The 27,875-nt window shown below is 45.9% G+C and overlaps 3 protein-coding genes across 4 annotated transcripts in view; 2 read left to right on the forward strand and 1 right to left on the reverse strand.

Moving 5' to 3' along the window:
• The window catches only part of IARS2 (isoleucyl-tRNA synthetase 2, mitochondrial), a 48,905-nt gene extending 40,984 nt beyond the window's left edge, over positions 1-7,921 (reverse strand). Inside the window, exons 1-5 of the mRNA XM_069955596.1 lie at positions 7,681-7,921; positions 6,037-6,159; positions 5,328-5,487; positions 4,536-4,684; positions 2,705-2,754 (exon numbers count right to left, since the gene is read on the reverse strand). Of these exons, the coding sequence (XP_069811697.1) occupies positions 2,705-2,754; positions 4,536-4,684; positions 5,328-5,487; positions 6,037-6,159; positions 7,681-7,878 (680 nt within the window). The 5' untranslated portion in view covers positions 7,879-7,921. The remainder of the gene's footprint in view (positions 1-2,704; positions 2,755-4,535; positions 4,685-5,327; positions 5,488-6,036; positions 6,160-7,680) is intronic.
• Positions 7,879-24,230, forward strand: BPNT1 (3'(2'), 5'-bisphosphate nucleotidase 1). Its single transcript, XM_069955597.1, has 10 exons — positions 7,879-8,000; positions 10,616-10,781; positions 13,432-13,559; positions 15,809-15,913; positions 16,206-16,313; positions 16,422-16,470; positions 18,181-18,272; positions 18,710-18,907; positions 19,602-19,707; positions 23,732-24,230. The coding sequence occupies exons 2-10, from the start codon at positions 10,721-10,723 to the stop codon at positions 23,884-23,886; spliced, it is 1,002 nt and encodes a 333-aa protein (XP_069811698.1). The 5' UTR covers positions 7,879-8,000; positions 10,616-10,720; the 3' UTR covers positions 23,887-24,230.
• Positions 24,231-26,014: 1,784 nt separating this feature from the next.
• The window catches only part of EPRS1 (glutamyl-prolyl-tRNA synthetase 1), a 41,346-nt gene continuing 39,485 nt past the window's right edge, over positions 26,015-27,875 (forward strand). Inside the window, exon 1 of one of the 2 annotated variants that reach the window (XM_069954204.1) lies at positions 26,015-26,136. In XM_069954204.1, the coding sequence (XP_069810305.1) occupies positions 26,091-26,136 (46 nt within the window). In that variant the 5' untranslated portion in view covers positions 26,015-26,090. The remainder of the gene's footprint in view (positions 26,137-27,875) is intronic. The other variant, XM_069954206.1, reaches the window with a different exon arrangement.

The following is a 27,875-nucleotide window of genomic DNA, read 5'->3' on the forward strand; positions in this document are numbered from 1 at the left end:
GAAATAGGAATAAGGGACAGAATTTAGATAATGTAGAACCCCAGTGACGTGTGGTGCGCCTTGGAGCGATCCAGTATGCAGAGGCCGGGGGGATCAGGACAGGTGTCACACTGGTAAATGGCGTCCTTCCTGATCCCCCTGTTACACCTGCACTTCTTCCGGGGTCTCCCTTTCTCCAGTGTGGGGGACGTCACCTGGAAAATGTTGTCCTGGTGCGATCCGCGGTCCTTCATATCCAGAAGCGCTGGGTCCGCTCCATGGCTGCTAAATATTAGGGCTCTATTACTACTTCTGATATGTTCGGATCGTGCCGCAAGATAAAGGGCAGCGAGGGACTGGAAGAGGGGGTGCTGGTATAAGAGTTATCCCCGTACAGGTGGTGACCTTTATCCAGCAGTGGGAAGATCAGTTCCCGGACGATCTTCCCACTTGTTCCGAGGATGGGGGGGGAGGGGGGGGCATCTGGGGCTGGATTCGGGTGTCCCTTCCTACATACACTCTAAGGGTACGTGCACACTGCGGAATCGCGACAGATAACCCTTCGTGCATTCCGCAGTTGGCACAGTTGGCGGAGTGATGCAGGCACACGTCTCCACACGTGTCATAGACTCCATTCTATGCACGGGCGGATTCCGCTCTCCGTCCAACGTGTTCATTCTTTGGATGGACGATGGAATCCGCCCGTGCATAGAATGGAGTCTATGACACGGGTAGAGACAGTAAGTATAAAAAAAAAAAACCTACGCCAACAAAGGAGTTGCTGATAAATGCCGCACTTATGTGCGGCACTTATCAGCAGACCGTGGCAGTAGAATATAGAAAAAAAAACACCCTACGCCAAAAAGGAGGAGTTGCTGATTAGCAGCACACTTTCGTGCGATGCTGATCAACACTCAGCGGCGATAGGGTGCGGAAAATAGAAAAAAAAAATTTTGAAAAAGAAAACCTTTTTCTACATTCTGAACATCCCTGTAGCTGCTGATAAGTGTATTACACATATCAGCCGCTAGAGGGCAGCAGAGCGCAAAATACGGAAAAAGCCGACGCTGGAGCCGAAAATAGCCGAGAGAAGCCGAACGTGACGTCACGGAGGAAGCCGAAGACCCGAACGAACACGAGGACGCCGCGAACCCGGAAGACGCCGATCAGGAGCCCGGGACAGGTGAGTAATGTACAAATACCTGCTCTGGACCCCTCGGCTACCTAGCTGAGGGGTCCAGGGCAGGTATTTACTATTTTGTGGGACTCTGATCGCCGTGCCACCGGCCCAATCGCCGTGAACGGCCGGCCGTTCACGGCAATCGGGCCGGTGGCACGGTGACCACCATTACTTTTTACAGTACGAGGACGGCACCGACCGCCATTTTTTTCCAGGTCATCGGGTCACCGATGACCCGGAAAGGTTCCGATCGCCGCTATTGGCTGATCTGAATTGATCAGCCTATAGCGGCGATCGTAAGCACGGGGGGTGTTAACCACCCCCATGCCGTGAAGCTAAGATGGCCTGCTATGATTTATAGCAGGGCATTTTCCCCGACCGCTGTGTGTGAACACACAGCGATCGGGGAAACATCGGGCGTACCTATACGCCCATTTGCGTTAAAGCCCACCCTGCGGGGGCGTATAGGTACGCCCGATGTCGTTAAGGGGTTAAAGGGATTCTGTCAGTTTCAGATCATGCTGCAGACATGGACAGATAGCTGACAATACCTGTGAAATACAAATGTTAGTCTCTTAGTGGATGAATGTTTGAAAATGTATAAAATCATGTTTTCCTTCCAAGACCAAGAGTCATAGAGTTGGTGCTAAGCTGCAGCATGCATCCCTCCTCCCTACACTTCATGACTAATATACAAGGCTTAGTGATGGAAGTCAAACCCTGTACACCAATAAAGCAGAGCAGGGAGGGAAGGAGGAGACATGCATGCTGCACCTCACCACAGCCTCTATGACTCTTGAGCTTGGAAGGAAAACATTATTTGATACCTTTGCAAACAGCTAAGAGACAGGTATCATTTGTGTTATCGTACCAGCCTGTGTCTGCAGCTCTGGACGCCACTGACAGACACTAAATAAAAGGGGTAATCCAGGCATAATACATATTTCATTGCTATGAAAAAAAGAAAAGCTCCCCCCGCAGCTCCCCCTGGTGACATTATCCGGTACCCCACTTATCTTTCTTCTTACTACTTCAGACATGGATTCATCTCAGCAGAGAAAGCCCAGCAGAAAGATGAGCAGGTGACCAGAAGATGTCACAGCTGGAGCTGCAGGGGACCCAGGTAGGCGTGTATGGCTTATATGTGTGTGTGTTCATAGAAACAGAGGAACGGCCATTGTTTTATGCTTACTGCGGCCGTAGTTAGCGTTAAACAACGTCTGTTCATGACAGAACAGCTGTTTGTACATCGTGGGAACAGAGAACATATATATTATATATATCTCAACCTTATATGTCTTCATATGGGATCTGTCAGCTGTATACCATGCCCAGAGGTGCACACATAGGCTCATAGGAAGAACAGGAAGACACATAGGATAATAAATTGTTCTCAAGAGTTTGCCCTACAACAAAATATACTTGTTAGAATTATTCTACGAATTTCTTTCACGTAGTTCTTTCATGTAACATAACTGAAATAATAGATATCCATCCATCAGTCTATTGATCTCTTTCTAGAACAGGCATTATTATATTTTTTACCTTGTAGATGGTGACCAGAAAACCGGTCTGTAATCCTGGTATATGTGACCCTATAGAAAAACATAATAAAAAGAGAACCACATCAAATAAACTGGAGCGAAACTACTAACTACTAAAAAAAGAAAAATAATTAAACAATGTACAAAAAAAAACAAAACGATTACAGTGGTGCCTTGGATTACGAGCATAATTTGTTCTGGGACTGCGCTTGTAATCCAAATCCACTCTTAAACCAAAGCAAATTTTTCCATTAGAAATCAATGATATGCAGACAATTGGTTCCACACCCCAAAAATAATGATTTTATACTCTGAATAGCATATAAAACAGATGAAACAATGAGAAACAGCTGAATCTGTGATATTATAAGTTACTGTACAGTATAGCAATCAGCATGTGGAGTGTAATGTATAGTAACTGTATAACCCTGATAACACAGCAGCAGCTGGATATGTGATATATAAGTTACTGTACAGTATAGCAGCATGTGGTATATAATGTATATTAACTGCATAACCCTGATAACACAGCAGCAGCTGGATATGTGATATATAAGTTACTGTACAGTATAGCAATCAGCATGTGGAGTGTAATGTATAGTAACTGTATAACCCTGATAACACAGCAGCAGCTGGATATGTGATATATAAGTTACTGTACAGTATAGCAATCAGCATGTGGTATATAATGTATAGTAACTGTATAACCCTGATAACACAGCAGCTGGATATGTGATATATAAGTTACTATACAGTATAGCAATCAGCATGTGGTGTATAATGTATAGTAACTGTATAACCCTGATAACACTGCAGCAGCTGGATATGTGATATATAAGTTACTGTACAGTATAGCAGCATGTGGTATATAATGTATAGTAACTGTATAACCCTGATAACACAGCAGCTGGATATGTGATATATAAGTTACTGTACAGTATAGCAGCATGTGGTGTATAATGTATAGTAACTGTATAACCCTGATAACACAGCAGCAGCTTTTAGATACAGGATGGAGCTGCAGATCCCCATAATGCAGGAGCATAGTACAACAGGCTAGAATAGAGAAGCAGGGCTGCTGTCAGAGGTCTGTGTGGTCACATGACAGCAATGGAAAAGGGGTGTGTGTTCAGCATGGACCAATCAGGACTGACAGAGACTGCAGGGAGCATGAAGGAATGAGCAGGACAGATGTGGGCACATACATGCAGCGCTCTCTATCCGGGGAGAGAGGGGTTACAGCTATGAAGAGATTACCTCCACAGTCCTGTCCCCTGATGCAAGCCCCAGCCTGAGGTGCATCTGCTATGATTTGGAAGGTGAGGGTGACTTCCTGGGTCAGAGTACAGGGCTATAGACCCCGTTATGCAGAACATGCCCCTCCCCCACTCCCCCTCCCACCCAGTACAGGGAGCTCTTAAACCAAAGCAATGCTCTTACACCAAGTCCCAATTTTGAAAAACTGTGCGCTCGTAAACCAAAGCGCTCTTAAACCAAGGTACCACTGTATTTACATTTACATACATTTCCACAGGTTTATTCACAGGGTGTTCAGTGTAAAAAAAAAAAAAAAAAAAAAGAGAATACAGGATTGTACACTTCTGTCTTCATCCTTTATGCTCTATATCCTGCATCCCAGTTTGTGAGGTGTAAACCAGTATACAGCACTTACAACTTCACTACAAAATTCTGTGGATAAAGCAACAATCAGGCGTATTCAAAAAACGAAAAATTGTATCAAAGCCGCCTCACAATGTCCTGTCTTTATGTCCGATGAAGCAGCGTCAGAAGCCGCGCGTACAGAGACTGCGGGAGGTAGTACACCACGTTACCTTTTCATGCATTTTGAAGAAAACATCCAGCTGCTTTGCCTCATACTTCTTATCAAATGTGTAATAGCAGCTCTCCCAGTCCGCCATCACACCCCAGCGCATGAAGGACGACTTCTGCTTCTCAATGGCCTTTTCTGCAAATGCCCGAGCTGAAGGGAAGCAGAGGAGACTCTTAGAGAGATGGTCAATATAATCATTACTGAAGACTTTTTTATCACATTGTAAGTAGTAATTGGTTGAAAAATATCACAGGTGCTGACACTTCCTCTCTGCTGTTAAAGGGGTACTCCGATGAAAAATGTTCTCTTTTCAAATCTACTGGTTTCAGAAAGTTATATAGAGTTGTAATTTGCTTCTATTTAAAACTCTCCAGTCTTCCAGTACTTATCAGCTGCTGTATGTTCTACAGGAAGTTGTGTATTCTCTCCAGTCTGATACAGTTCTCTCTGCTGCCACCTCTGTCCATGTCAGGAACTGTCCAGAGCAGCAGCAAATCCCCATAGAAATATATTTAAACAGAAAACCTCTCCTGCTCTGGACAGTTCCTGACATGGACAGAGGTGGCAGCAGAGAGCACTGTGTCAGACTGGAAAGAATACAGCACTTCCTGCAGGCCATACAGCAGCTGATAAGTACTGGAAATTTTTAATAGAAGTAAAATACAAATCTCTGGTACTTTCTAGCACCGGTTCATCTAAAAGAAAACATTTTTTGATGAACTACCCCTTTAAGTCTGAGAACTGAATCTGATCATAAATCTGATGGGAATGTGCACCCCGCCTTTCTTCCTACCTTTGCTTCTTATCTCTATTGGTGACAGACTGTCCGATTTGTCTGCAATCTCTGCCAAGGCCAGGAGCTCTATTGGTAGTCCGTGGCAATCCCATCCTGGTACGTAGCTCACCTTGTAGCCCCTCATCATCTGAAAACGATTTGTGATGTCCTTCAGGATCTGCAAAACATGGGATTATATGAGGTATAACCATCCACTGAGCAAACAGTCTGATACACAGTCACACATTACCAGGTATCGTCAGAAAGCATGAGAAACAGACTGAGAGGAGAAGTCCTGTGAAACTAAGAAATGACAGGAAGGCAGGGGGGTGCAGGAACATAATAAGGAATGTATACTTACCAGTCCCGGTTTTCGCTGAAAGCCACCGGCATCCAGGTACATCACGTACCCTCCAGCTGCAACGTCACTTACCAGCTGATTGATTGGCCGTTCAGCAAGTCAGTGAGTGCAGCAGTGTCCCGCCCCAGTCCCTGATTGGCTGAACGAGCAATCAATCAGCCGGGTAAGCGACGATGCTGCTGGAGGCCGGCCGCTCTGTCATAGCAATATGATTGGAGAGACTAAACCCAACCCAATATAAGGGCCCGTTCGTACTACAGAATAAGCGCCGAAATTCTGTAGTGTGAACGGGCCCTTATGTCTATTTAAATCAGTCTGTTCAGAGGATGAAAGATCCCGCCGAGACGCAACCTCAAAGGTCCTTACTTTATTCAGCGCATGTCCAACATGGGGGTCTCCGTTAGCATAGGGGGGGCCGTCATGGAGGCTGAACTCCTTCTTAGACTTTCTTGCTTTCTGCCAATTATAAAGCTGCTGAAAGTGTGTCTCCTGTGAGAAAGATACAGAATAATACATTATAATAATGGTAAAGACAGAGCTGGTACAGACACAACCCCCTGCACCCCCTTGAGGCCCCCCTGGTCATGTGGTGCATGATCTCCTGTCTTTGTCTTTCCAATAGTTCCTGTGGCCCTGAGCTTGTCCTGTGCCTATGTCCCATAACCCCCCTCCCAGATATCCCCTAGTTCCTACCTGAGATACAGTAGCTCCCATCGCAGCGTTCCCTGAAACCCTCACATCTCAGTGTCCCTTTAATTCTCCTGACCCCCCTCCCCCCCCCAAGATCTCACCTGTGCCAACAGCCCCCAAGTTCTCCCCAGCCCAGAAGCTCAAGAGACCCCCTTGTTCCTGTGGCTCCTGAGATCCCCATACTAATGTGCTCCCTAAGCTTTGTTCCTGAACCCAAATCCCTGACAACAACCCCTGCACCCCCCCCCCCCCCACACACACACACACCTCCTGACACCATCCCTGATGGCTCAGCTGTCCTGGTCTCTGTGGCCCCTGCTTTCATTACCCTGTGTTTGCTTTTGTGACCCCTGTCTCCACCCTCTCCCCCTATCCATGTGGCCCCAGTCCTTACCTTCTGCCCCTGTGGCCTCTGCCCTCCCCCCGTCCCTTTGGCCCCTGCCCTCACCCCCTGTCCCTTTGGCCCCTGCCCTCACCCCCTGTCCCTTTGGCCCCTGCCCTCACCCCCTGTCCCTTTGGCCCCTGTCCCTTTGGCCCCTGCCCTCACCCCCTGTCCCTTTGGCCCCTGCCCTCACCCCCTGTCCCTTTGGCCCCTGCCCTCACCCCCTGTCCCTTTGGCCCCTGCCCTCACCCCCTGCCCCCTGCCCTCACCCCCTGTCCCTTTGGCCCCTGCCCTCACCCCCTGTCCCTTTGGCCCCTGCCCTCGCCCCCTGTCCCTTTGGCCCCTGCCCTCGCCCCCTGTCCCTTTGGCCTCTGCCCTCGCCCCCTGTCCCTTTGGCCCCTGCCCTCGCCCCCTGCCCTCACCCCCTGTCCCTTTGGCCCCTGCCCTCACCCCCTGCCCCCTGCCCTCACCCCCTGTCCCTTTGGCCCCTGCCCTCACCCCCTGTCCCTTTGGCCCCTGCCCTCGCCCCCTGTCCCTTTGGCCCCTGCCCTCACCCCCTGTCCCTTTGGCCCCTGCCCTCACCCCCTGTCCCTTTGGCCCCTGCCCTCACCCCCCGTCCCTTTGGCCCCTGCCCTCATCTCATGGCCCTTTGGCCCCTGCCCTCACCCCCCGTCCCTTTGGCCCCTGCCCTCATCTCATGGCCCTTGCCTTCACTCTCTGTGCCTGTGGCCCCTGCTCTCACCCTCTGTCCTCACCTCCTGCCTCCTCTCCCAATGTGGCCCCTTGACCTCACCACCCCCTGTCTCTGTGGCCCCTGCCCTCACCTACTGTCCTTGTCCTCTTCCCCTATGGCTTCTGTCCCCGTGGTCCCTGTCCTCTCCCCCTCTCTCTGTGGTCCCTGCCTTCACCCTCTGTGGCCCCTGCCCTCTCCCCCTGACCTCCTGCAGTCGCAGCTCGGTGCTGACGGTATCCTCGGGGCTCCGGCGGATGGGGAAGTCGGTGTGAGGCAGCAGCACGGTGTCCCGGTACTTGTTCCTCTCCCCGGGGCTCTCATGGCTGCTGCTCAGCCCGGAGGCGGCTCTCACCCTCCACAGGCAGCGGGCACGGGGCACCCGGCTGCGGAGAACGGTCAACATGGTCCTGACAGCAACTACGGCGAGCGGAGAGGTGACAGGGACGGCGGTCGCCGAGGACCAAACTTGTGCAGCGCGTTCTGCGAGCCCTGTCATTGAGGAGTCCTCCGGCTCCGGCCATCTCTGTATGTAGCGGTATTGTCCTGTGTCTGACCATATTATATACTATACAGCATCTCTCCTCTGTATATAGCTCTATTATTATATATCTGACCATATTATATACTATACAGCATCTCTCCTCTGTATATAGCTCTATTATTATATATCTGACCATATTATATACTATACAGCATCTCTCCTCTGTATGTAGCGGTATTATTATATATCTGACCATATCATATACTATACAGCACCTCTCCTCTGTATATAGCGGTATTATTATATATCTGACCATATTATATATACTATACAGCACCTCTCCTCTGTATATAGCTCTATTACTATATGTCTGACCATATTATATACTATACAGCACCTCTCCTCTGTATATATTATATACTATACAGCACCTCTCCTCTGTATATAGCGGTATTATTATATATCTGACCATATCATATATTATACAGCATCTCTCCTCTGTATATAGCGGTATTATTATATATCTGACCATATTATATACTATACAGCATCTCTCCTCTGTATGTAGTGGTATTATTATATATCTGACCATATTATATACTATACAGCATCTCTCCTCTGTATATAGTGGTATTATTATATATCTGACCATATTATATACTATACAGCATCTCTCCTCTGTATATAGCTCTATTATTATATGTCTGACCATATTATATACTATACAGCATCTCTCCTCTGTATATAGCGGTATTATTATATGTCTGACTATATTATATACTATACAGCATCTCTCCTCTGTATATAGCGGTATTATTATATATCTGACCATATCATATACTATACAGCATCTCTCCTCTGTATATAGCTCTATTATTATATGTCTGACCATATCATATACTATACAGCACCTCTCCTCTGTATATAGCTCTATTATTATATGTCTGACCATATTATATACTATACAGCATCTCTCCTCTGTATATAGCTCTATTATTATATGTCTGACCATATTATATACTATACAGCACCTCTCCTCTGTATGTAGCGGTATTATTATATATCTGACCATATCATATACTATACAGCACCTCTCCTCTGTATGTAGCGGTATTATTATATATCTGACCATATCATATACTATACAGCACCTCTCCTCTGTATGTAGAGTTGTTATTATTATGTTTTTTATACCTCCAGTCTATACAGCAACCCGGGTCCTTATATAAAACCAATTTCAGAACAAAAAGTTGCATGCGATTTTTACATTGCTGTGTACTTATTTGCACGCACTCTAATAGCCTGGCATAGAAGTGCGACCTCACAAGCAAACCGACCTTCCCATAGACTTATATTGCAGACTGTAGATGTAGACTGGGGTCACATGACATCAAAATCACTTCTTGTCATAATTAAATGCAACACAACGGTCGCCCAAAGTCTAAGTTGCATGTGAGTTCCATTGCCGGCACCGACCACCTGACTGCAACCTGCCTGCAACTTTGCATAATATTGGCCCCATTCTAGTCTATGGGCATTAAAGTGCACCCCCCAGTTGGTGCATTGGTCTCTATAGGCTTTAGGCCTCGATGCAGCGGGATGGGAGTATCACAATCTGGAGGCAGCCAATATGGCGGCCATTCTACCCCCCTATATGGGTGGTCACCCAGCTTTCCCACACTACTCCATGACAATTCTCTGTGTTCCTGTATCTCTGTGTGACCAGTATCACTATAACCATAAAATGGTTGTATACAATTCTGTGCACAGTGTGTATACAGGACCTCTGTCTCTCCAGCTGGTGCAAAAACCACAGCACCATCATGCTCTGACGGCTGAGGGCTCTCCGAGCATGATGGGTGTTGTAGTCTTTCAAGTACAAGTTGGAGACCATCGCTTTACAACCTGGCAGAAGAGGACACTGTACAGATTTAGATTTAAAGGGGTATGCCGATGAAATAGTTTTTTTTTTTACAAATCACCTGGTGTCGGAAGGTTATAGAGATTTGTAATTTACTTCTATTAAAAAATCTCAAGTCTTCCAGAACTTATCAGCTGCTGTACGTCCTGCAGGAAGTGGTGTATTCTCTCCAGTGTGACACAGTGCTCTCTGCTGCCCCCTCTGTCCATGTCAGGAACTGTCCAGAGAAGGAGAGGTTTTCTATGGACAGAGATGACAGCAGAGAGCGCTGTGTCAGACTGGAGAGAATACACCACTTTCTGCATGACATACAGGGGCTGATAAGTACTGGAAATCTGGAGATTTTTAAACCAAAGTAAATTACAAATCTATCTAACTCTCTGACACCAGTTGATTTGACAGAAAAAACATTATCGCAAGAGTACCCCTTTAACATAATGGGACTGGACAAAATACACCACTTCCGCAGGACATACAGTAGCTGATACGTACAGGAACACTGGAGATTTTTAAATAGAAGTAAATTACAAATCTATGTAACTTTCTGGGACCAAACGATGTAATTGTAAGAATTAAAGTTTCACCGGAGTTCCCCTTTAATTGTGACTTTGTTTTGTACACTCACTCTCTCTCTCTCTCTCTCTCTCTCTCTCTCTATATATATATATATATATATATATATATATATATATATATACAGGAATGCTGCTATAATTGTCTATAATATGATTATATCAGCACATAGGAATCATCCGACTTGTGAACGTGTGACTCAGCAAATCTGATGCCTCTAGGACCCAGGAGGAGCCCTGCTGACATAGGAAGTAGATAGCTGTGTGTGAGATGTTCTGCAGACCTCTGCACTTACTGACAGTCTCCGCTGTGTGCAGCCTCCGCCGTGCAGGTAGGTGGCCTCTTATGGAGGTTTATTGGGTTTAGGGGACAAAATCCAACATGTGCAGGTGTCTAATGTGTCCTACAGGTTACACATCCTGCCCTGTGTGCATCATAGGATATAGATACAGATACATTATAACTTATTATCAGCATCAGGAAAGGTCGGGGAGCTGGGACCCCCATCATCTCTGGGGTGAAGTCATCAAGCCCCCCTGGACTTCTGTTAGCTTAGGGCAGGGATGGGGAACCTTTCCTCTCCAGCTGTTACAAAACTACAACTCCCATCATGCCTGGACAGCCAAAGCTTTAGCTTTGGCTGTCCAGGCATGATGGGAGTTGTAGTTTTGCATCAGCTGGAGAGGGAAGGTTCCCTATGGGTGGCTTAGGGTCTCCAGCACAGACATGGTAAATAAGATACTGGGACCCTCCAGCTGTTGCATAACTACAATTCCCATCATGTCTGGACAGCCAAAGCTTTGATGATGGGAGTAGTAGTTTTGCAAGAGCCTGACGCTCGCAGGATTGACACCTGTGGTCTGGGAGATTCCAGGATACAGAAATCCGAGGATCAGATACATCTCCCCGGCACATATGTACAACCTCTATATGTTTCTGTAGTTTTTAGTTGCAGTATATGGCTAGGTTTACAATATGTGAAAATGACGTCTGTCTTTAAAGGGGAACTCCGGCGAAAATATTTTTCTTTCAAATCAACTGGTTATATAGATTTGTAATTTAGTTCTATTTAAAAATTTCCATTCTTCCAGTACTTATCAGCTCCTGTATGTCCTGCAGGAAGTGGTGTATTCTCCCCAGCCTGACACAGTGCTCTCTGCTGCCACCTCTGTCCATGTCAGGAACTGTCCAGAGCAGCAGCAAATCCCAATAGAAAACCTCTGCTGCTCTGGACAGTTCCTGACATGGACAGAGGTGGCAGCAGAGAGCACTGTATCAGACTGGAAAGAATACACCACTTCCTGCAGGGCATACAGCAGCTGATAAGTAATGGAAGACTGGAGATTTTTAAGCAGAAGCAAATTACAAATCTTTATAACTTTCTGAAACCAGTTTATTTGGAAAAAAAGATTTTTGCCGGAGTTCTCCTTTAAAGGGGTTATCCAGCGCTACAAAAACATGGCCACTTTCCCCGTTTCTTTTCTCCAGATTGGGTGGGGCTTCAAACTCAGTTCCATTGAAGTAATGGAGCTTAAAGGGATTATCCAGCGCTACAAAAACATGGCCACTTTTCCCCCTACTGTTGCCTGCAGTTCAGGTGCGGTTTGCAATTAAGCTCCATTTACTTCAATGGAACCGAGTTTCAAAACCTGCACCCAAACTGGAGACAACAGTAGGGGGAAAGTGGCCATGTTTTTGCAGCGCTGGATAACCCCTTTAATAACAACGGCCATCATTTCACAAATAACATCTATTATTTTTTTAAATAACGGACGTTATTTGCGCAGTGCCAGCTGTTGTTATGAAAGACGGCCGCCCTTTTTTACACAGCGTGACCCTAGCCTGTGTGAGGAACACCAGTTCCGGCTTTGCTCATACTTCTATGTTGGCTCAGTGGTTAGCAGTGTAGCCTTGCAGTGCTGGGGTCCTGGGTTCAAATCCCACTGAGGGCAAAGAGTTTGTATGTTCTCTCCGTGTTTGCCTGGGTTTCCTCCCACACCCAAAACATACAGATGGATGAATTTAGAATTTAGAACAGGTGAATTTAGATTGTCAGCCCTAAGGGGGACAGGGAGCAATAATTGGCCAAACTATGTAAAGTGCTGCGGAATCTGTGTGCGCTATACAAATAAAAGCATTATCACGTCCCTTACACTTTTCCTTTGTGTTCGCTGCCTTAATCGCACCGTCCGTGACTCAGGTCTCCTCACTAGCGGGAGTAAAGGTGACGGCAAACAATGCGGCCGGCGGATTACCGTCCATGGGTGTCAGTAACCTTCAGGGTGCCGGAATGTAAAGCAGGCCATACATACAACGGACAAGATATGTCTCCTGGTCCCCCCTAACACACATGCACACTCAGCCCGGACAACCATGCATGTATTCTGAATTGGACAGGAAAGTGAACTGCTGCCAGACAACTCCAACAGCGGCTTATCTCCTTGAGATTGTGGCATGCTGAAATCCAAATGTTTGATTTTGGATTTTCACGCTGTTCTTGTTTTTAAAGGGGAACTCCAGCGAAAATATTTTTCTTTCAAATCAACTGGTGTCACAAAGTTATATGGATTTGTAATTTACTTCAAGTCTTGCAGTACTTATCAGCTGCTGTATGTCCTGCAGGAAGTGGTGTATTCTTTCCAGTCTGACACAGTTCTCTCTGCTGCCACCTCTGTCTATGTCAGGAACTGTCCAGAGCAGCAGCAAATCCTCATAGAAAACCTCTCCTGCTCTGGACAGTTCCTGACATGGGCAGAGGTGGCAGCAGAGAGCACTGTGTCAGACTGGAGAGAATACACAACTTCCTGCAGGACATGCAGCAGCTGATAAGTACTGGAAGACTGGAGTTTTTTTATATAGCAGTAAATTACAAAACCCGTTTAATGCACCTGCTACATGGCCAGGCGCATACAGCGGCAATCATGTGGTTTTATTATATATTACAGTCCATATCCATAGTTTTCTCTGTATCTCTCCACCAGCGTTCACAATGTCTTCAGCTCCGATCTTACTAGCCCGGTTGGTGGCCTCCGCACACTCTGTCGCTGACAGAGCCGGGACGATCGTTAGAAGCGTCATGAGTGGCGGAGATCTGGGTATCATCGAGAAGGTGACTGTGGTTTATTATACAGGATGTGTTGGCGGTGATGGAATACTTGCATATCCGTCTATGTACAATGCAACATGCTAGCCTCCAGGGGTCAGCACTGGGCAGGGGGATGAGCTCAGTAACCCTGGACTGACAGCCTAAGCTGGCATGGAGGTAGGGGCCATAGTAATCAGCCTGGGTGGAATGACTGCATAGATCACTGTTGTTTGCCCTGAATTAAGAAACTATCTTTCAGAAACAGCGCCTCTCCTGTCCGCAGTTTGTGTATGGTGTTCCAGCTGTATTCTGCTGAAGTTAATAGAAATCAGCTGCAATACCACATACAACCTGAGGATAGTTGTGGCACTGTTTTCTGATCCCTTTTAATTTGGGGAACTCTAAGGGTCCTTTTACACGGACTGATTTTTGAAGCCAAAGCCAGGAATGGATTTGAAAGGAGGAGAAATCTCAGTCTTTCCTTTATGACCTGTTCTGCTTATAGTCTGTTTCACATAATCTGTGATTAGTCACATAATCTGTCTGTGTAAAAGGACCCTTAAGCTTGCCTAAGGGCCCTATTCCACGGGACAATTATCGTTAATGATAAACGATTCAAACGACCGCTATTGCGAAAGACCTGAAATTTACCCATTTACAGGGAACGATGATCGTTACTTGCGGTCGTCTTGTCGTCGCTATTGCGTTCGTCACTACTGCAAACGACCGAACTACATGTTATTCAATGTGAACGATTTGCGAACGAGCAACGATAAAAATCGGTCCAGGTCTTATTAAACGATCATCGTTTTCTCGTTTGGTCGTTAATCGTTAACTGTTCAAACAAATGATTATCGTTTAGATTCGAACGACTTAACGATACTCTGAACGATAATCGTCCCGTGGAATAGGGCCCTAAGGGTCCATTTACACAAAAAGATTATCTGACAGTTTATCTGCCAAAGATCTGAAGCCAAATCTCATGCTATCCTTTATGGCCCGATCTGTGTTTATAGTCTGTTTCTGGCTTTGGCTTCAAATCTTTGGCAGATAATCTGTCAGATAATCTTTCTGTGTAAATGGGCCCCAATGGTGTGTTTACAAAGACAGATTTATCTGACAGATTTTGGAAGCCTAGAAGGATAGATCCCAGTCTTTCCTTTATGACCTGATCCCTGTTTATAGCTGTTTATATGTTCCTGGCTTTGGCTTCAAAGATCTGTCAGATAAATCTGTCTGTGTAAACGCACTATTAGGCTATGTTCACACAACGTATCTTTCCGGCCATAGTGAGAACCGCGAATATACGCACGTAGTTTTGAGGTTGATGCGTTTGCTTGAAAGTATACGATATACGGCCGCACAATGCACACTACGTATGAGCTTATGGCCGGATCGTATACGGCGCCATGAAAAGACCATTGCATGAAAGACCATTGTTTGAGGACGGAAATGTTCCAACTCACGGCCGTGGATTTCCATGCGGTCCCAAATTGAACTTGATTTTTCGATCCAAAGGTTCTGTGAGTTTTACTGGTCTGGGCGAAGATTTCCAAGTAAATGACCTGCCTCAGATCGCTTCGAAACAAGCTAGGGAAGCAGAACTGTACTGCGGGCGTATGTTCGCGGTTCGTATGCATGTTCGCAATCCGGCCGCATGTCTATTTTTCCCATGGCCATACTTTCAGCCGCACATGTATGGCTGCGTACGAACTACGGCCGGACTCATACGTAGTCTGAACATAGCCTAACTCACATGGATATCAAGTTGATGCCCATACTGCTAATAGCAATCTCTCCTGATACTACATATGCACGCTTAGCTCAGCTGAGCATCCATGTGTTCTTGATAGGCAGAGGGGAAAAAGCTGCTGCCAGACTCCTCTAGTGGGCACTTATCTCCCTGGGATAATGATATAGCACCCGACATGCCCCATCCTTCTTTGTCCTTTGAGTTGTAAGGCCTCAAACACAGTAGTCAGGCGGGATGGAAAATAAATGCCCGACCCCTTTGTTCTGGGAGAGATAAGCCGTATCCAGAGCGCTCTCACAGCAGCTTACCCCTCCTCACAGGGACACTCGGCCACGCCTAATGTTCCTATATACGTGGAGGACGGGCGGCAGCAGGAGAGATAAGTGACGACTGAACAATCGATCGGTCAGCCGTCAGTTATTGAAGTTGTATGACAACCTTTAGGATCAATACAAGATAAGTAACATAGAGGGGGTGAGGGGTCTAATGTCTGAATAAATCGATGCGTTATGTGTTCCAGACCGGAGCCAATGATCTGCAGACGGCAGCTGATCGCCTGGCCCAGCAAAGTATCTGCGCCTCCCTGGCAAGGAGGTTTCCAAAATTAACCATCATAGGAGAAGAGGTGAGACCCATGTGGATACAGGACAAGCTTATTTTTTATTTTTTTGAAATACCCCTTTAAGAAGAGCACTACGAGGAATGTGGAGTCATATAGGCCATGCAATGCTCCACTGGAAAAGAATATTCTGAGGTAGCCGTCCTTGAGTCTAGATGGAAGAGAAGTTGCTCTCTGGTGCCACCTAGTGGACATGGTGTCCTTGCACGTCCTTGCGCAGACTTGAGCATTGCATCCTGCTTGTAGAAAGTGTTACAAATCCCTGAAATCCATAGAAGCTTTTCTCCTCACTGTACAGGATTTACCATCTGAAGAAATACCCGAGGAACTGATCGAGACGGGACTGTCAGAGGAGATCCTGAGGGCCACGTTCCCATCACAGTACAACAGCATCAGAGAAGAAGAGGTAACCCCCACTATACACATATATATATATATATATATATATATATATATACACATCAGAGTTCCTGATGGAGGTTGAGTTGCTGATCCCGTTCTGTGTCTCTTCCAGTTGGTGGTCTGGGTCGACCCTCTTGATGGCACTAAGGAATATACAGAAGGTCAGATACTACTTCACTTCAGGAGTTTTCTGTGTATAAAGATAAATCATTTCATAATACCACATTTTGCAGCCTTACAATTTTTTTTTTTTTAAAGAAACCACCAGGGGATGTGATTACAAGCAGTTTTGCTATATACTCACTTTATTTTATATAAGTTAGCTATGTATACATGAATGTTATCCATACGGCCACACTGGGCTCCAGGACGATATTTGGTCTTTTCTCTGTTCAGAAAAAGAGACCAAACACAGGAAGTCCCCGTCCTCGCACAAGGAAAGACGCCTGTCCATCATGCAGGTTGTAGATCAGTTACCTTAGGCTAATTATATTATTAACTTTTGGTAATCATATTATCAGCTCTGCAGCTTAGCAGGAGACAATGCTCTTCAGTGAGTATAATGTCACTATGTGGTTACAGAGGTTTTTGTGTTGTGTGACAGGAGAGCTAACCATACAATGCAAGCACCCCCAGGATTCTCTGCTACTGAATGTTGACGCATAGTAGCTGTACACATGCGCAGGGAAGGGAGACACCTAGTGGTCATACGTAACGTTGATTTAAAGCAGAAGTTTAGAAAAAAAAAATCCTTTCAAATCAACAGGTGCCAGAAAGTGCCAGAGATTTGTAATTTACGTCTATTACAAAATTTCCAGTCTTCCAGTACTTATCAGCTGCTGAATGTCCTGCAGAAAGTGGTATATTCTCTCCAGTCTGACACAGTGCTCTCTGCTGCCACCTCTGTCCATGTCAGGAACTGTCCAGAGCAGTAGCAAATCACTATAGAAAACCTCTCCTGCTCCGGACAGTTCCTGACATGGACAGAGGTGGCAGCAGAGAGCACTGTGTCAGACTGGAGAGAATACACCACTTCCTGCAGGACATTCAGCAGCTGATAAGTACTTGAAGACTGGAAATTTTGTAATAGAAGTATATTACAAATCTTTTTTATTTTTTTTATTTTGCTAAACTGCCATGTAAACATAGAAAACTAAAGGAGAATAAAACAAAGAAAGTATATTGCAAAACTGCTTGATTTCTTAAAAAACAAATTCATGACAGGTACACTTTAAATTGCTTTAGATTTAACTCTTTACAATTTCCAAAACTTTTCTTTATTGTCAGTGAATGGAAACATTAAGCAAGAAAGAAAAATTACAACTCCCACCAGGTCCTGACTGCCAGGGTGTGATGGGAGTTGTAGTTCTGCAATAGCTGGAGGGCTAAGACTAAGGGCCCTATTCCACGGGACCATTATCGTTCGCATAATTGTTAATGATAAACGATCCAAACAACCGCTATTGCGAAAGACCTGAAATCATTCGCCCATTTACATGGAAAGATAATCGTTACTTGTGATCGTTCTTGCGGTCGTCTTGTCGTCACTATTGCGCTTGTCACTACTGTGAACGACCAAACGACATCTTATTCAATGCGAACGATTTGCGAACGAGCAACAATAAAAATAGGTCCAGGTCTTATTAAACGATAAAACGATTTCTCGTTCAGTCGTTAATCGTTAACTGCTATTCAACCGAACGATTATCGCTTAGATTCGAACGATTTAACGATAATCTGAACGATAATCGTCCCGTGGAATAGAGCCCTTAGAGGCTTCATTTATATCCACCTTTCCCACCACCCTGCACTGATTATAATACATTATCTTGGTCTATAATAACAGTGACCTGATGCCCCCCTGTCTGCAGGTCTCCTGGATCATGTTACTGTTCTCATTGGAATCGCCTATGAAGGAAAAGCGATCGCCGGTGTGATCAACCAGCCCTACTATAACTACCAGGTCATTTATTATTTTTATTATATATATATTATTTTTATAATTTTCCATTTTAATATGTATAGCTTAAAAGAAATCCTAAAATCTTGCAGTTTCCATTCTGACCACTAGGCCTAAAACTGAGGTGAGACTTCCTGTTCTGTTTGTGATGATAAGGAGGAGGCTGTTGGAAAGTGATCTGCACAGCATTACAGTGAAAGGTGGTACAGGTAGATGGAGGAGACAATAGGAGCTCAGCCTCCCCCTCCCTGTGAAATGACCCCTGCACAGGTCACACTCACTTTGGCTGTCCAGGCATGATGGGAATTGTAGTTTTGCATGGTTTACTTAAATACCTCATCATTCAGCACTACAGCAAGCCTAGACCGTCAGCATTACGTAGCTCCTGGTCGTCCCTGCTATCTTGTACTCTGGTTTCATCCTATGCTGTATGATTTCAGGCTGGAGACAACGCCGTCCTGGGAAGGACAATCTGGGGCGTCCTGGGTGTTGGAGCTTTTGGATTTCAGCTGAAGGAAGTCCCTGAGGGCCAGCACATCGTCACTACCACCCGCTCACACAGCAGCAAGCTGGTGAATGACTGCATCGCCGCCATCAACCCTGATAAAGTAGTGCGAGTGGGGGGTGCTGGGAATAAGGTGAGGACTATACTTTGTGCAGAGGGGCTCTGTCTATAACCCAAAGAGACCACCATCAAGGGCAGTGCTCCTAACGGTACTCCGGTCTGTGGAGCACATGACTAACAGCACCGAAACTGCGCAGAGGAAGAAGATAAGAGACATACATACCTTCCTCCTCTGCGTCACTTGTGCAATAGGGACACGTCAGCATATCAGCTGTTCCCCTTTAAGTCTATGTTCACACTACGTAAGAGACCGGCCGTTCCGTGACCCGGCCAGGTCACGGAACGGCAAGTCTCTGCCCGGATCATCCCAGCCGGTACTTAAGTACTGGCCGGATGATCTTCCCGGCCGCAGAGCTCTGATGTGGGCGCATCAGCGCACGCCCGCATCAGAGCTTCCCATAGCGCACAGTGAAGCGAGCGGCCGTATGGGATCCCGGACGGAGCGTGTACGATGTGTATACGCTCCAGCCGGGATCCCGTTGAAAGTAAGGCATTGTTCCACCGCAACAACGGCCATACTTTTATGTAGTGTGAACATAACCTAAAACCCATTGTTATACACTGTATAAGGGTATATGAGTTGATAGGATTCTTATGTCTTACTGGAGAATGTATGCATAACCCCACTACCAGGCTTCCATGGACGGCACGTGTAAATAAGGCTGTAGAGGCCGTATCCATTACAGTGACTATGATATGTGTTACAGATCATCCAGCTGATAGAAGGGCAGGCCTCCGCCTATGTGTTCGCCAGTCCTGGCTGCAAAAAGTGGGACACGTGCGCTCCAGAGGCGATCCTGCACGCGGTGGGAGGTAAGAAAGAGGTGACCCCGGCCATATCCTAATCCTACTCATCCTGGTATCCTATACCTCCTCTCATCTCCTGCTGAGGAGCAACGTACAGCATGTCCCTCACCTTCTCATATCGGTCATACATGTGACAGTCAGTGAAGGGGCCTGCACCGCTGACATATCAATTACATTTATTAAACAATAGCGGCAAATCATAGATCCATCATGTCAATTCACTTATAAAGATATAATTAATATATATATATATATATATATATATATATATATATATATATATATATATATATATATATAACAGCAGAGCGGAGTGCACTCACAGAAAATAGTGCTCGGAGTGCCAGCAATGGAAACTGGATCTACGTCTCCTCTTCAAATAATATCAAGAACTTGCAGCACTTCCAAAATAGTGAAAAAACTGGTGGTTTATTTGGTGTAGCAAATAACAAGAAAATCAGCAACTTTTCAGTCTCATCTCGAGACCTTTCTCAAGCACAATAGTCAGTGACTCATATCCTTTTATATACTTAGTGCAATACAAAACAGGTGAATAATCACAGTGCAATCATGTGACTGAAAATACAAGTGTTGTGAAAAAGTTACAAAGTAAGGTTCCGATCGGGAACAATGTGTAGTTACAAAATATATACAAAGTACATTTCGTGTAGTGATGTACATACAGCCTGTTATAAATGTTACAATATAATAGATCGGCGGGGCCAGCTTCCACTCACCACTGCTCAAGGTAGAAAAAAGGCACACTGCAGACGTCTCCATGCTTGTTCGCCCTCATAACTAGTAGTTTGTAAACAATACCATCCCGCATGCGCGGGTCCGTAGGTGTGTGTCAACTTGCCTACGTCATTGTAAAAGAAACATACACAATGTCGCTACAGTCAAGAGGATACTTGATATCAGACCATGAAAGTTCTTACGGCCTCTACCTAAACTCACACTTGTATAGATATCAAGAATGTTTAGTGAGTCCATGGTCACTCGGATCCTGGAAAACGCAGGTGTTGGCTGAATCAGGTCTGAATACTGGCTGTACACGGCACACAAAAAAATAGGCGCTGTAAATGGGTTTGTAGACGTACGGGAATAGGAACTCATTCCAGTGTAGTGGGGCCGTCCGGTAGAGAGGAAAGTATTCCCGCACAGCGGAACTACTCTCCAATCATGAACCTAGGAGTCAAACCGGGACCCACAATGTGGACCACGGGACCCCCAGATAGTCACCCAAACCCCTCTGTAGATTTTCCCTCATCTGACCCACTGTCCCAGCACATACTGGTATGCCACATAGTACATTCAGTGTGAATACGTCCAAAAAAGACTGTGCAGTCATAGAGTCCGGGCAGTGTATGGAGAACAGACAGCAGCAGTAAAGCCGAGCAGTGATTAATGGGAAGCTTCCCTCGCCGTTTCAAAAGGAATCTACAAAAAAGAAAAAGAGAAAGGATATAAGTAACTATAATATACAGAGCTGAACAAGACAAAGACCTGCATGAGTTTTCGGACAAACCACTACCCTACAAAACTCAACTGTACATTTTAGTAGTAATAACAAACTCTACATTCAACCCCTTTGGTTGCAGTGTATCTAGCCTATGGATCCACATAAGTTCACGTTTTTTGAGCAATGTAGTTCGGTCACCTCCTCTTCTGAGGGGTGGTACATGATCCAGAATTTTAAATTTAAGGTCCCTTTCACAGTGTCCCTGGATCAAAAAATGTTTGGACACTGGCAGGTCTTCCCTTTTAGTTCTATTTGAATACCTATGTTGATTCAATCTAGTTCTCATGTCTCGGGTTGTTTCTCCAACATACAACAATTTACATGGACACCATAAGACATAAATTATCCAACTAGATGTACATGTAAGGTAAAAATTGATGTTCTATATTTTACCAGTGGAAGGATGTTTAAAGTTAGTCCCTTTGTCCATGTATGTGCAACTAACGCACGGTCTACAAGGGAATGATCCCTTGTTCTTCACCATAAGAAATTTTTGTCCACTGCCTATTTCTTTTTTAGTCACTTCCCCCTTAACCAAACTGTCCCTTAGGTTTTTACTCCTTCTGTAGGACATCAGGGGTGGTATCTGTAGTTCTGGTACATTTTTGAAGCTTTCTTTTACAATGACGTAGGCAAGTTGACACACACCTACGGATCCGCGCATGCGGGATGGTATTGTTTACAAACTACTAGTTATGAGGGCGAACAAGCATGGAGACGTCTGCAGTGTGCCTTTTTTCTACCTTGAGCAGTGGTGAGTGGAAGCTGGCCCCGCCGATCTATTATATTGTAACATTTATAACAGGCTGTATGTACATCACTACACGAAATGTACTTTGTATATATTTTGTAACTACACATTGTTCCTGATCGGAACCTTACTTTGTAACTTTTTCACAACACTTGTATTTTGAGTCACATGATTGCACTGTGATTATTCACCTGTTTTGTATTGCACTAAGTATATAAAAGGATATGAGTCACTGACTATTGTGCTTGAGAAAGGTCTCAAGATGAGACTGAAAAGTTGCTGATTTTCTTGTTATTTGCTACACCAAATAAACCACCAGTTTTTTCACTATTTTGGAAGTGCTGCAAGTTCTTGATATTATATATATATATAATATATATAATTTTTTTTTTTTTTTTATTTATCTGAGAACATGATTAGTATTGCATTCCCTGCTATTTTTGTTGTAAAGGGTCCCTGTTATAGCTTTCACATTCTAAATCAACAGTAGATGTAATATAAAACAGGTCTTTTTCTTTGCTAATAGATTGCTTTAATAAAGTTATATTATTTTGTAATATAACTATTAAAATAAAAGTGTAGTTTTTTATATCTGTATGTATTTTCATTGCGTAGCACTAGTAAAAGCGGCTGCCACTGCCCCCTCTGCTGCCACCACTGTTTGTGTTGGGCACTGCAGGGCTATAAGCCGTTCCTGATCTCCTATGTTCTAGCGCTGTTGCACAAAAGTATACACCTCCTCTCTCCTCCTCCCATCCCTGACCTTGCTGTAACACCTCCTCTCTCCTCCTCCCATCCCTGACCTTGCTGTAACACCTCCTCTCTCCCCCTCTCATCCCTGACCCTGCTGTAACACCTCCTCTCTCCTCCTCCCATCCCTGATCTTGCTGTAACACCTCCTCTCCCCCCCTCCCATCCCTAACCCTGCTGTTACACCACCTCTCTCCCCCTCCCATCCCTGACCTTGCTGTAACACCTCCTCTCTCCCCCTCTCATCCCTGACCCTGCTGTAACACCTCCTCTCTCCCCCTCTCATCCCTGACCCTGCTGTAACACCTCCTCTCTCCTCCTCCCATCCCTAACCCTGTTGTTACACCACCTCTCTCCCCCTCCCATCCCTGGCCCTCCTTGGTGGATCAATCTCACTGTCCTTTACTGTAATCAGCTGTCGTCAGCACATCTCCTATTACACAATGTGTTGTGCGGATGTATCAGAACGTCCTGGTCAGCTGATGTTCACACTACGACGGCCGTACTTTCCACGGGTGAACATTACCTATTGTTCTATGGGATCCCGGCTGGAGCGTACACATATCGTATACGCTCCTGCCGGGATCCTGCACGGGGCCGCAAATACCTGACATGTCAGTTTTCTGCGGCTGCAATTCAGTGAATTGCTGCCGTAGGAAACCCTGTCAGTTCACACAGTAAAGCGAGCGGCTCCGGCCGCTCGCTTCACTGTGTGCTATGGGAGGTTCTGATGCGGGCGCACGCTGATGCGCCCGCATCAGAACCCTGCGGCCGAAAGATCATCCGACCGGTGCCTAAGTTCCGGCTGGGATGATCCGTGCAGAGACCGGCCGTTCCATGACCCGGCCGGGTCACGGAATGGCCGTTCTCCATACGTTGTGGAACATAGCCTAATAGTGTAGTAAGGGTGAAATTTCTGAATCCATGACGCTCCTCTGAATGGACCCCAGGGCTGCCCTATGATAACTCCCAGGCTCTCACCTATATTATACCCTTCTCTTTCCTAGGTAAACTCACCGATATCTGCGGCAACACATACGAATACCACAAAACTGTGAAACACATGAACTCGGTCGGGGTTCTGGCGGCTCTGCGCAACTACGACTACTACGCCTCTCGGGTACCGGAATCTGTCAAACAAGCTCTGGTGCCCAAAATGTGATCCGAAACGTGTCCTCACTAGATGTCGGGGCGTCACGGCTGATGGGGTGATGCTTCCTCTATGGTGTCTTATATACTGGAGGATACGGGCTCCCACCTGTGGCTCTCTGATACAACTCCCAGCATGGCCACAGGTTGAGGTCCACTGTCCTGGGGGTCTTCAGGCTTTGGAGGGTCTCTGCTCTCAGGTCACTGTTCTGGGGTAAAATCAAAGACTCTGATCCAACAATGAATCACATAACTGTTTTTAACCATCAGAGATAAATAGAAGAACATTTTTGTACAAAATTTTAGAAATCTTTTTTTTTTTTGTTGGGACCAATCAATAAAAATCTAACAATTCAATTGCCTTGTGTTCTTTACATTGTCATACTGTATATACATGGTGCTTTATTCTAAAGGGAAATTACCATTCCCATAGGTTTGTACTTATAACAACAGACTGGATGATAACACAGAGTAAACCTAGACGTACAATATCTGATGGCCCAATGCTACGTAGTGCGGGTATCTGCTCTGCTACACGGCTGGCTCTGCTCTGCTACGTAATGCGGGTATCAGCTGTGCTACACGGCTGGCTTTGCTCTGCTACGTAGTACAGGTATTGGCTCTGCTACATGGCTGGCTCAGCTCTGCTACATGGTGCGGGTATCGGCTCTGCTATGTAGTGCGGATAATGGCTCTGCTAAATGGCTGGCTCAACTCCGCTATCTGATGGCCCAATGCTTATTCACCCAACAGTTCTCTCCTGATCCGTCAATATGTATAGATGCCCTCCCCCTATTGATCACAGGGTTGGGGCCCTGTTTCCTCCTGGATGACTGAAAAAGTTATCAGACAGGTGCAACAACTACTTATTGTTAGGCCCATAGAGATGAATAGAGCAGCAGCTGCATCTGATGGAATACTGGAGAATTCATAGGGCAAGGATTTCATAGGACCCAGGATTAGGTAAAGTATTGGATACAGAAGGCAAAGGCATTCCGTATCTGTCTTCATAAATAGACTAAGGGACAGGTGCACCTTTATAATAGGGGCAGTTAGAATTATATAATAGGTTCTCTCTAAGGCCATGTTCACACAGTGTATTTTTTAAAGACACAAACGGATGTTTTTGGCGATTCAAACAACGGTCGTTCTTGACTTAAAATAATGCACTGCATTGAACCCTAATGGGGAACAATGGCCGTTGTTCACACACTGCATTGAACATAGCCTAATAGCGTGCGACAGTAAAAGGAGTTTAGCAGCTACAGGGACCTATCAGCAGGTTCCTACGCACTTTGTTCCATATTTTGCTGCGCTGTAATAGGTTGCTATAAGCCACACAGTCTTTCCTTCCCTCAGCTTCATAAATCTTCCCCTTCATGTGAAATAGTTACTTATATCAACCAATCAGCTTTGCAATCCATTTGCTGAGGTGTGTCTGATAATGGAAGCTGCCATCTGACTGCTGAGTTGTAAATTGGCTGCTTTCTTATTGATGGCCGCTGCAACTGAATGAGTGACCCAGAGAACCTTCCCACAACCATAACTCTGCCCCCACCAGCTTGTGTTCTTCCAGCAATGGCCGCAGGGTATTTTCTCTCAGTTTCCCATCTGACAGGCCAACGTCCACCAGTCCAATGGGGCAGAAAACGTGGCTCATCAGAGAAAACACTCTCTTACCAACCACCGCTGGTCCGATTCTGCCGTAAAGCTTTAAGCCTTTTCGGGGGATGTAACTACATTCGCGGATGTGCGGCAATCCTCCATCCTCTTTGCTTATTCACCATAGAGCCATTTTTCGCACTCACTATACACTTTCACCATGGCGACATGCGAATGGTTCATAAACGGCGCCTTTTTTTCTTTTTTAGAAACACTGGAGGCCTTGGCCTGAAAGCCGATAATCATCCTTTCCTGCAACTCTGATCATTTTTTCCTTCTATGCGTGCCAGCAATAATGGATATGTGTAGACAGACTTCCTTTAATGTGGTCCCAATAATATAATTGGACTTTGAGCTTCCTTTTTTTTTTTTTTTAACAGCCCAAATCAAAGATGGCGGCGCTTAGATCACCGTGCCCGCAGTCAAGATGGCGTCGCCGGAAGTGGGCCGGCTGCAGGCTGCGCTGAGCACGTGAGCGGCGGAAGCGCCTTGTCTCTTTCTCATTCAGTCGGCAGCTTCGTGGCAGCCCCTGGGCTCAGGAGCCGGAGAGGAAGGATGGCGCTCAGTGTGACCGTGTGCAGCAGCCCGAGCCCCCCACTGGGTGAGGAGGACAGCAGCCTGGGGCGCCCCCTTCCCCCGGGCCTTGTCACTTACTGTATATTTCACACAGCCGGCGGGGAACTACAAGTCCCAGCATGCCCTGTCAGGCTCTCCTAGGTGTGGCATGCTGGGACTTGTAGTTCAGTCACAGTGGGAGGACGTGGTGTGTATGTGAGAGGCCGGCAGTGCGGGATCTCCGCAGCTGTCAGATCACTTCAGGCTATTGCCTGCTCTGTCATCATCTCACAGGGAGCGTTGCATGCTGGGACTTGTAGTTCCGCGATGCTTTTCAGGGCAACCTGTTTTCCTCATGGTTCTATCTTCCTCTCATCAGCAGCTTTGTGTCATGTACTGCTAGGACTTGTAGTTCTGTGTCCATGTGGGGGACTACAAATCCCATCATGCTCTGTCATCCCTGTCATGGAGTGCTTGGCTTTGTAGTCTATTAACACCTTCAGCTACTGTGGAACCACAAGTCCCAGCATGCTGTGCTGCCACCTCCATAGTGCTGCATGCTGGGATTTGTAGTCCCACTCCATCTATGTTTCCTAGCAGGTTTGAGTCAGGCGGTGCTGGTACTTGTAGTTCCTCCCAGCACAATCTCTCATCCTGCATGCTGGGATTTGTAGTGTCCCTTTATGTTTTAGTGGAACCTTTGTGTTCTCAGAATTGAAGACAGCTTACAGCCATGTAGTGCTGGTACTTGTAGTCCATCTCAGCTGTCTCCAGTATATAACATTGCTTCCATTATACCAGGACTACAAGTCCCAGTATGTTTTGCTCTAGGTGGTACGCCATGATGGTGATTGTAGTTCTCTCTGAGGTGCAGCTGGGGACTACAAATCCCATCATGCTCTGTCATCTGTCACTCGATGTGATGTGGAACCACAAGTGCCAGCATGCCGTGTGAGCAGGTTCATGCCCTGTGGTGCTGGTACTTGTATAAGAGACCCCAAGGATGTACTACAAGTCCCAGCGTTTGTTGCTCTTTGTGACATAGAATGATGGTTATTGTAGTTCTTTGAAATACATCCCTGCTGGGGAACTACTCCTCCCAGCATGCAGTGTGAGGCAGGGGATAGTTGTATAGAAGTATGTTATTTGTAGTAGAGACGGTCTGTGGGGAACCATAAGTCCCAGCATGCTCTGTCATCTCTAGGTTCTGGAGCGCAGAGACTTGACATATGAGACTTGTGCTGAACCACAAGTCCCAGCGTATTCTATGGGCTTGCTGGTCAGTGTGGTACTTACTGATGTAACACTGTTAGGGGGACTACAAACCCCATCATGCTCTGTCATGGAGTGCTGGGACCCATGGGAAAAGTATATTTTGTTTTGTAGAGATGAAACCACAAGTCCCAGCATGCTGCATCCTCATCGCTTGGTCCTGAAGTGCTGGGATGTGATTTCTGCCTGTGTGTAGTACTACATGGCGGTATATGTATAATCCTGTGTACTACATGGAGGTATATGTATAATCCTGTGTGTAGTACTACATGGCGGTGTATGTATAATCCTGTGTACTACATGGCGGTGTATGTATAATTCTATGAGTATTACTACATGGCGGTGTATGTATAATCCTGTGTGTAGTACTACATGGCGGTATATGTATAATTCTGTGTACTATGTACTGGATGATGTATATGTATGATGATCAGCCGCCCGCCCTGGTGTTTGCTGGAGGTTGCATCAGACTGTGGTGTCCCATCATCCTCCTCCCTCTCATGTACTGTGCAC

Source organism: Dendropsophus ebraccatus, chromosome 15, assembly GCF_027789765.1.
Source record: "Dendropsophus ebraccatus isolate aDenEbr1 chromosome 15, aDenEbr1.pat, whole genome shotgun sequence".
Classification (NCBI taxonomy): Eukaryota; Metazoa; Chordata; class Amphibia; order Anura; family Hylidae; genus Dendropsophus; species Dendropsophus ebraccatus.

Coding starts and splice junctions, on each gene's coding strand:
- BPNT1 (XM_069955597.1), top strand. CDS start 10,721: ATGTTCTGCAGACCTCTGCACTTACTGACAGTCTCCGCTGTGTGCAGC. Junction 10,782..13,431: donor GTGCAGCCTCCGCCGTGCAG/GTAGGTGGCCTC, acceptor TCTCTCCACCAG/CGTTCACAATGTCTTCAGCT. Junction 16,471..18,180: donor CACTAAGGAATATACAGAAG/GTCAGATACTAC, acceptor CCCTGTCTGCAG/GTCTCCTGGATCATGTTACT.